The sequence below is a fragment of the Coregonus clupeaformis genome, unplaced genomic scaffold, assembly GCF_020615455.1.
Source record: "Coregonus clupeaformis isolate EN_2021a unplaced genomic scaffold, ASM2061545v1 scaf0776, whole genome shotgun sequence".
Taxonomy (NCBI): Eukaryota; Metazoa; Chordata; class Actinopteri; order Salmoniformes; family Salmonidae; genus Coregonus; species Coregonus clupeaformis.
In genome coordinates this window covers 70,008-79,319 of record NW_025534231.1, presented here as the reverse complement: position 1 = coordinate 79,319, position 9,312 = coordinate 70,008, and the positions used below count along the sequence as shown (strand labels likewise).

The following is a 9,312-nucleotide window of genomic DNA, read 5'->3' as shown; positions in this document are numbered from 1 at the left end:
ATATATTGTGTTTCCCACAAAAGGTCTGAATACCAAACCCATGTCATGTTGGTCACATTTCTTTATTAAAAGCAATAAGATGACTGTCAGCAGCAGGTAGATTTACAGTAGTAATTACAGACAGAAAGAGGTGATCATACACAGCGAGAGATAGAGAAAACGAAATACAAAGATAGGACAGAACACTGTGTGAGAGAGACAGCAGGATTGTTCCTTTCAGGAAGCTTCCTGCTCTAGTCTATTCACTCTACTAATAAACTCTTCTATTAGTAGAGACTGCACTCTACTGAACCACTCTACTGGTAGAGACCAGACCACTCTACTGGTAGAGACCAGACCACTCTACTAAACAATGGTCTACAGGGACCCCTGTAAAAACAGGTTGTCATCCTGATTGAGGTGATCATCGACCAATAATGATGTCATTCCCTGCCGTCATTATCAAATCCTTGGGATTCTAGAGCAAACAGTTCCTGACAGTGACATGATGTCATACTCACATCATCATCAATAAATAACTAGATTGATACAGAGACAGACAAAGAGATTGACAGACTTTTTTGATGACATGATATTCACAATTTGAGTAATCAGTTATTCTGTACATAATTGAAAATCAGAGTGGAGGAAAAATGTGCACACATAGGGGTCCTTGAAGACCAGGTTTAAGACTAACTGGCCTAATCTCAACCAGGCTCACTCTCAGTCCAAACTAAAGCCTTGTTCTATTTAAGTCCCTAGACCCTTACCCTAGCCCAGGGCTCTCCAACCCTGTTCCTGGAGAGCTACCCTCCTGTAGGTTTCCGCTCTTATTAGAATCAGGTGTGTTAGATTAGGGTTGGAGCGAAAACCTACAGGATGATAGCTCTCCAGGAACAGGGTTGGAGAGCCCTGCCCTAGCCCTTAACCCCATGGTGTTCACTGAAGGGGTAGGAGCAAGGGACCGAAATGGAAGCAGCCACACCAACTAGCCCTCCTCAGTCCAGCTACAGTGTGACACCCCCACCCCCCCAAAAAAAACTGTCCCCTCGTCATAGTCTTCACTTGTTTCTCTTGTAGATTTTCTTGGCGAAGTTGAGGAAAACTACATGTGGAAGGTTTTGGGCGTGCCGAGCGATGAGTTTCTGTAAGCGCTGGTAGCTGTCGTCTTCGTATTGGTGGTACAGGGTGGACATCTGTAGGGTGTTGTACAGCGCTTTCACCTTCTCCACACTCACACTGTCATGCCGACCATAACATGACTGAAAGAGGAAAATAAAAATGGAAATCATTTATTGTATTTTTATCCATTTTCTTCCCAGATATACTGTAGTCAGACCAGTTTCTTGTATTGACCTATGTAAAGAATTGAATAAATACATTCATTCCCTCAATCATTCTTCCATCCTTCCAAGCTTAGGTGTATTTACAGTTCAACAGTCAACTGTGACTGTTCATGTGTTACGGATACAGGTATCCTGTGTGTGTTTTTGTGTTTTTCCTCTCCTTCTGCCCTAATCACAGGTGTCCTTTGTGTTCCTATTTGGTGGTCGTTGGGGTGTCCCACCTGTCCGACATCCGGTTGTCTGCTGATTGCTGAGGTGGACCAATCAGTGGACATTCCTCTGTATTGCACCACCTGTTTCTGGTTTTTCACTTACACCTCCCATTGTTTTAAAAGCCAGTCAGTTGTGTTTGTTGGAAAATACTATTTTCGTATGTGAGTATGGATACTGTGGTGTCCTGTTTTGTGTACTCACTCATTTGCTGGTTACTCTGTATGGTAACTATGTTGTGTGTTTCTGGGAAAATTGGGATTTAAGCAAGTTGCCCTTGGGCATACATTACCCGTAGAAAGAACATTGTCTAAAAACACTAGTTAGACCTGAGCGGACCACCCACTGTAATTTTTGTATGGTTAGCAGTAGCTTAGCGGTTCTTGAGGCAGGCAAGATCAGTTTAGTTTTTTTTTACATTGTTGTTTCATTCCTTGGGTCCTGCTCAGCCCTTTTTCCCAAACCTTTATCGTGTGTTCAAAATAAACATTTTATGTTTGACGGTAGCTTATGGTTATCGGTGTATTTTTTTTGTTCTCACTGTTTCCATGTCACGATTTAAATTTGCATGAATTATGTTACGGATCTCTTTTCCATCCACCCTAGACTTTTTAAAGCTACGGGGTTCGTAACATAACGTGGGGGCTCATCCGGGATCTATCTCATTGATACCCATGCTACTCATGCAAATTGGTTTAGTGTCTGGTTCAGTGTTGAGCTTGGCAGCTGTGACTAACTGGTTTTGTGTTCAGTATTCGTCGGCTCGTGTTGCTAGCTTAAGATGGCTACTTTTGAGTTGGAGGCCTTTTTGGAAAACCCTATGTGGGAGGTTTTTGATAATTGCCGTAGAGTGGATCTACAGGCTTTGGCTGACCACTTTTCTGTACCCATATCAAGGGTTTTGGTGAAAGCAGAAGTTAGGAAAGCAGTGTTAGAGATATTATTGAACGAGCGAGTGCTTGAGTTACCGCCGCCTGAGCCTGCTGCTCCTGTAGGGGATGCGGCTGCTGCTCCTGTAAGCCCGTCGGTGTCTGAGGACGAGGCTAAGGCTCCAGCCACATTGCCCCGTTTTGACCCACTCTCTCCACTGTCCGACAGTGATGCCAGGATGGATGTCCGCTCGACACGGCTCCAAATGGAGGCAGAAGAGCGGGCACAAATCAGGCAAGACAAGCTGGAGACGCGTAAGCTAGAGGCAGAACAGGAGACGCATAAGATAGAACTGGAGACGCGTAGACTTGATAGTAGGTGACGTGATAGATTTGTCGAACACGATTCTATTCAGAGAGTGTGACCCAGAGGATAGCTTGGGTGCTACCTCTGGTAAGCTGGTGCTGTCTGATCAACAGCCCAGGGAAAGGAAGAAGTATGTGGAACTTGTGAGCAGCTGATCGCTAACCAGAAGGTTGACATTAGCCTGGCTAAATGTTTTTCTAGTGTTGTCTCAGTGGAGGAGCTAAAGAAGGAAAACATGGCATACTTCATTGATGGTAATCTCCTCATGCGTAAATGGACATCCCATGTTGACGCTGGCGGAGATTGGAATGCTATTTACCAAATAGTGATTTCTACAGCCTTTCGACAAAATGTTTTATCCCTCGCTCATGATCACCAGTGGTCCGGACATCTGGGAGTCACCAAGACTTATGATCGGGTTTTGCAAAAAAATGTTTGGCCTGGTTTAAACCAAAATGTGGCTCAGTTCTGTCGGACTTGCCACACCTGTCAAGTAACTGGGAAACCGAACCAGGTTATTCCTCCCGCGCCTCTTTGTCCCATACCTGCCATAGGTGAACCATTCGAGCATGTGATGGTTGATTGTGTTGGACCATTACCAAAGACAAAATCTGGTAACCAGTTTCTGTTGACGACTGTGTGTGTGGCCACCAGGTACCCAGAGGCCATTCCTCTGCGAAGGATTACTGCTCCGGTGGTGAGTAAAGCGTTGATCAAATTCTTCTCAACTTTTGGGTTACCTAAGGTGGTACAAACTGATCAGGGTAAGAATTTCCATTCTAAGCTTTTCAAACAAGTGTTAAAATCCTTGTCAGTTACACACCGTGTGTCAAGCGCATATCACCCAGAGTCTCAGGGTGCGCTTGAACGTTGGCATCAGACACTGAAGTCTATGCTCCGTAAATATTGCTTGGAATCTGAGAAGGATTGGGATGAGGGAGTTCCTCTAGTTTTGTTTGCTGTCTGTGAGACAGTACAGGAATCCCTAGGGTTCAGCCCAGCTGAACTGGTGTTTGGACACACCATGAGAGGACCTATGAAAGTCCTTAAGGATCAGTTTTTATCACAAGAGTTGTGTGTGAAAGAAAATGTGTTGGACTACGTTAGTCGCTTTCGTGAGCGCCTACATGGTGCCTGTGCTCTAGCAAAGGAAGCACTGTCTTCCTCACAGAGACGTATGAAACGGCACTATGACAACCAGGCTGTTTCTCGTTCACTGCAGCCAGGTGACCAAGTTCTTGTATTGTTGCCTGTGCCGGGAGTGTCATTGTCAGCACGTTTCTCTGGTCCTTATGTAATTGAAAAGAAACTAAGTGAAACTGACTACGTGATACAGACTCCTGATAGAAAACGCCAATCTTGTGTGTGCCACATTAACATGTTGAAGACATACCACACCAGACCCGTCACTCAGATAGACAGTCCAGAGAAACTGGCCGAGTCGGCGGTCTCTATTGCTGCTGCGGCTGTAGTGGGAGGTCATGTTAATGATGTGGACGGAGATGGTTTGGAGTTGCGCAATACTCAGCAGCAGTGTGCTAGATTGCCCAATTCAGAGATGCTGCTGTCTCTCCCGTCAAGCCTGATTCATTTAACGGACGGACAGTCAGATATATTGTGAGGCTATTACACAGCTTTCCATGTCTTTTTAATGATGTGCCTACATGCACAAATGTGTTAGAACATGACATCAATGTTGGAAATGCTGCACCTATCAAGCAACATGCTTATCGTGTCAACGTCTCTAAAAAGAAAGATAATGAGGGATGAGGTCGGTTATTTGCTGGAGAATAAACTGGCTATGCCAAGTTCAAGTCCTTGGAGTTCTCTGTGCATTCTGGTTCCTAAACCTGATGGGACATCCAGGTTATGTACGGACTATCGAAAGGTCAATGCTGTCACAGTGCCCGACTCGTTCCCGTTACCCAGACTGGATGACTGTATTGACACTGTTGGTGCTGCTACTTATGTAACCAAACTAGATCTTCTAAAAGGTTACTGGCAGGTGCCGTTAACCTCACGTGCCTCCGACATCTCTGCCTTTGTGACCCCAGACCACTTCCTACAATATGCTGTCATGGCATTTGGGATGCGGAACGCAACAGCCACTTTCCAACGCCTGGTTAACACAGTATTGGCTGGAGTTCCTAATTGTAGTGCTTACCTTGCTGATCTGGTAATGTATTCAACTGAGTGGTCTGATTATGTTAACACTCTAAGGGTAGTGTGTGAACGTCTAGCAGCCGCTTCTCTAACCCTGAACTTAGCAAAGTGCGAGTTTGGGAAGGCCACTGTTACTTATCTCGGTAAACAGGTCGGCCATGGTCAGGTGCGCCCTGTAGATGCCAAGGTCTCAGCTATAAATGCATTTCCCGCACCTACCACCAGAAGAGAGCTACGCCGTGGGATGGTTGGCTACTGCCGTAGTTTCTGTAAAAATGTATCTGCGGTAGTTGCTCCATTAACTGATTTGCTCAGTCCGGCGAGAAAATGTGTATGGTCTGAAGATTGTCATACTGCTTTCAACACTGTTAAAGCACTCTTATGTAGTACCCCTGTTCTTGCTGCGCCAGACTTTGAACGGCCGTTTAAACTGGAGGTAGATGCAAGTGCCAGAGGTGCTGGTGCTGTTCTACTGCAGCCGGACCAGAGTGGAGTGGACCATCCTGTCTGTTATTTTTCACGGAAATTTAAGAAATGTCAGACAAACTATTCCACCATTGAACAAGAAGCTCTAGCTTTGTTGTTAGCTCTGCAGTACTTTGAAGTTTATGTTTGTTCCAGTGCATTACCAGTGATAGTGTATACTGACCATAACCCCTTAGTTTTTCTCCACTGGATGTACAACCAGAACCAACGCCTTATGCGTTGGGCACTTGTAGTGCAAAATTATAATTTGGAGATCCGCCACAAAAAGGGGTCGGATAATGTGTTGCCAGATGCTTTGTCTCGGGCTTAGAGATCTAGGTTTTTTTTGTTATCCCGTCAGGATGCTGTTGATCTTTGAATTTTGGGTGTTGTGATGGTACGTGTGTCGCAAATCATTGTGGTTTGCTCTTTTAAGGGTGGGAGTGTTACGGATACAGGTATCCTGTGTGTGTTTTTGTGTTTTTCCTCTCCTTCTGCCCTAATCACAGGTGTCCTTTGTGTTCCTATTTGGTGGTCGTTGGGGTGTCCCACCTGTCCGACATCCGGTTGTCTGCTGATTGCTGAGGTGGACCAATCAGTGGACATTCCTCTGTATTGCACCACCTGTTTCTGGTTTTTCACTCACACCTCCCATTGTTTTAAAAGCCAGTCAGTTGTGTTTGTTGGAAAATACTATTTTCGTATGTGAGTATGGATACTGTGGTGTCCTGTTTTTTGTGTACTCACTCATTTGCTGGTTACTCTGTATGGTAACTATGTTGTGTGTTTCTGGGAAAATTGGGATTTAAGCAAGTTGCCCTTGGGCATACATTACCCATAGGAAGAACATTGTCTAAAAACACTAGTTAGACCTGAGCGGACCACCCACTGTAATTTTTGTATGGTTAGCAGTAGCTTAGCAGTTCTTGAGGCAGGCAAGATCAGTTTAGTTTTTTTTAACATTATTGTTTCATTCCTTGGGTCCTGCTCAGCCCTTTTTCCCAAACCTTTACCATGTGTTCAAAATAAACATTTTATGTTTGACGGTAGCTTATGGTTGTCTGTGTATTTTTTTTGTTCTCACTGTTTCCATGTCACGATTCTAATTTGCATGAATTATGTTACGGGTCTCTTTTCCATCCACCCTAGACTTTTAAAGCCACGGGGTTCGTAACATCATGGTTGACCTCTCACCTCCAGCTCTGCCCTCTGTTCCGGGGTCATGACCCCTAAAGCAGTCACCACCAGCCAGCCACACTTGTTGTCCTGGATGTCTGTTCCAATCTTCCCCGTCACCGCCGGGTCGCCATAGCAATCCAGGTAGTCATCCTGGCAACAGAGAAATATTGTAAAACAATGATGTTATGACATTGTTAATGTGTGTGTGTGGGTGTCAGTCTCACCCATACAATTACACATAGAATGTCTGTGGTCTCACCTGTATCTGGAAGAACTCTCCCATCTCCAGTAAGATGTGTTTAGCGTTGTTGTGTTCCTCTTCACTGTCAATGCCCGCCTGGGAATTATTCAGAAAGGGATATTCCATTTCTATAAGTTACCTTGTATAATGAGACTGCACCAGCCATTAAAAGACTATACACACTCACCATGTACATGGCTGCTGCCACAGGGAGGTAGAAGGAGTAGAAGGCAGTTTTGTACTTTACTATGGCCTTATATCTGACACACAGAGAGTGGGAGGGAGAAAGATAAAGTGAGTAAAGATAATACCCTTCCAAACCCTCCATACCCCAACAGCCATGCACTACTTCTATCAACAATACCCACTCACGTGTACCTTAAATCACCATATACCCCTCCATCTCTATATCCCTCCCTCGCTTTATCCTCCCCTCTCTCTCTCTCTCACACCTCTCCATGGTGAAGCGGTTGAGGTCTATTTGACCAGGAGGAGCGGTCATCAGGTCCAGAGCCTGGCCCAGCTCTGTCTGGAAGGACGTCTGACACACACAGGGACAGAGAAACAATAGTAAGCTACAGCACAAGTCAGCCGTGTAAGTGTTTGTGTGTGTGTGTACCTCAGTGAAGAGCTCCAATAGGTGTACGTAGTAGAGCTGTGCCCTGCAGTGTCTGCGCAGTAGTCTGTAGATGGCTCCCTCCAGGAGGAAGGCATCATTGATGGCATCCAGACCCACTCTCTCCTGAGAAACAACAGCTATGTTACTGAGCACACCCTTTACTTAAAGCCTACTACGTTAACAGGGACACATGTTATTGTTGACAGGTGATGCAGTATGTAAGTTGATGTCAGCTTACAGTTCGTTTTGGGTAAACCAGTTGGCTGACCATAACAATGCTTTTAGATTAGACTACAATTCTAGTGAGAGCAATAACAATAGTCAGTCTCACCCTCTTGTACCAGCAGGGCTGACCTCTCCGAGTCACTGAAGCATCCATGATGTCATCAGCTACCAGGAAGAATGCCTGGAGCTGAGATGGAGAAAGAAAGAGAGAGAAAAAAAAAAAAAAATTGTGCGAGAGTCAGCGTTAGTCAATTCACAGTAGAGAGATACTGGTACCTCAGCAAAGTGCCAATTGATGCAACAACTGTGTGTGTGTGTCTCACCAGCTCAATGCACCAGCCAACCAGCAGGGCCCGTCGCACAGCATCCTGGGTCAGCTCTGTGGGAGGGACAAGCTCCCTCAAAGAGCCAATCACAGACAGACCTCTGTTTCTTTTTCCTCCAGGAGTGTTGTAGTGCAACACCTAAGAGACAGAGACAGAGAGAGCGAGAGACAGAGACCGAGAGAGACAGAGACAAAGAGAGAGAGACAGACAGAGACAGAGAGAGAGAGACAAAGAGAGAGAGGGAGACAGAGAGAAAGAGAGACAGACAGCAATAGAGATGAGTTGCATCATCTTTGCACATCTCAATTTCTCCCCCCAAAAACTAGCAACTACCGCTAGACACTTCTCGTAGATATGAAGGATAAATACTTTTTTTTTTGACTTCCTATGGTGGTCTCACAACACACCCTACCTCTCTGAGTCTGTTGAGAGCGTCAGCAAGGACAGGGTCTGTGAGGTCCTGCTCTGTGAGCTCTGTCACCAGCTCCTCAAACTGGGCCTCAAACAGCTGTGGGTCTGACTGTACCGCCCCTGAGTGGTGGGTCCCGTTGCTGCAACTACTGTCACCCTGAGAGGAGAGGAGACATTTAAGATTGTGAGGGAAAGTCGAAAGGGGCATAGTAAGCAACAGCATTAGTTTCCAAAGCATCACATGTTAATACAAGGTCTAGTTTCTGCTTACACAGAAACATAGTTCAGTGTCAACAACAACACTCAGTTTATTAGCTAACAGTACTAGCTACATTGGTATAGCCAACTAACTGAAACTGTTAGCTCATTGCACATAAGCAGACAGGGTGAACATCTTTACAGCAAAGCTAGTAACATCCCAATGCTGTCAGTAGTAGCTTCAAAAGTCCCACCACCTGTTCTCTGCAGTAATGTGACGAATTTGAGGTGAAACTATAGCTAACAGTCTGTGTTTACTAGCTCGAAAGACCCAGATAAACAAAGTCTAAAAATAGAGATGACCCACTAACATTAGTAAAAATAGCAAGTTACCTTGGCTAGAATACAACTAACGTTAGCTAGCCAACGTTATCTAGCTACTGTTAGTAAACTTGTCTGGCTAGCCATTCAAGACACATAGCGATATCAAGCATGAAAGTTAGATCAGATAGCTAGAAAAGCAATTACACACAAGGTTGCAATATCTGCAGTCGTTCTTACCATGATTAGCTTGTCCTTGCTTGTAGTGACTGTCTGTTTGGCAAATCCCTCTTCACTGGTGTTTCTTTACCTGTCAAAGGGGAGAGCGCGACGCCCACAGAACTTGGGAATTCTGAGTATTGTAGTTTTTGACCACGTTGTGTTTATTTTATC

The 9,312-nt window shown here is 45.1% G+C and overlaps 1 protein-coding gene across 2 annotated transcripts; it reads right to left on the bottom strand.

Annotated features, from left to right (window-relative positions):
• Positions 1–43: 43 nt before the first annotated feature.
• LOC121542404 (farnesyl pyrophosphate synthase) lies at positions 44–9,243 on the bottom strand. 2 transcript variants are annotated; one of them, XM_041851801.2, is made up of 10 exons: positions 9,160–9,243; positions 8,402–8,557; positions 7,987–8,127; positions 7,770–7,850; positions 7,439–7,561; positions 7,272–7,360; positions 7,007–7,079; positions 6,838–6,915; positions 6,594–6,728; positions 44–1,241 (listed from the first exon to the last, which is right to left on the bottom strand). In XM_041851801.2, the coding sequence occupies exons 1-10, from the start codon at positions 9,160–9,162 to the stop codon at positions 1,041–1,043; spliced, it is 1,080 nt and encodes a 359-aa protein (XP_041707735.1). In that variant the 5' UTR covers positions 9,163–9,243; the 3' UTR covers positions 44–1,040. The 2 variants fall into 2 exon arrangements, with proteins under 2 accessions (XP_041707735.1, XP_041707736.1); XM_041851802.2 differs by lacking the exons at positions 7,007–7,079; positions 7,272–7,360.
• Positions 9,244–9,312: the final 69 nt, after the last annotated feature.

What these genes read in the sequence shown, in the direction of transcription:
- LOC121542404 (XM_041851801.2), bottom strand. An exon ending in CTCTCAACAGACTCAGAGAG is followed by an intron (nt 8,128 to 8,401) that starts GTAGGGTGTGTT and finishes TCTGTCTCTTAG; the next exon opens with GTGTTGCACTACAACACTCC. An exon ending in TTGGCTGGTGCATTGAGCTG is followed by an intron (nt 7,851 to 7,986) that starts GTGAGACACACA and finishes TCTCCATCTCAG; the next exon opens with CTCCAGGCATTCTTCCTGGT.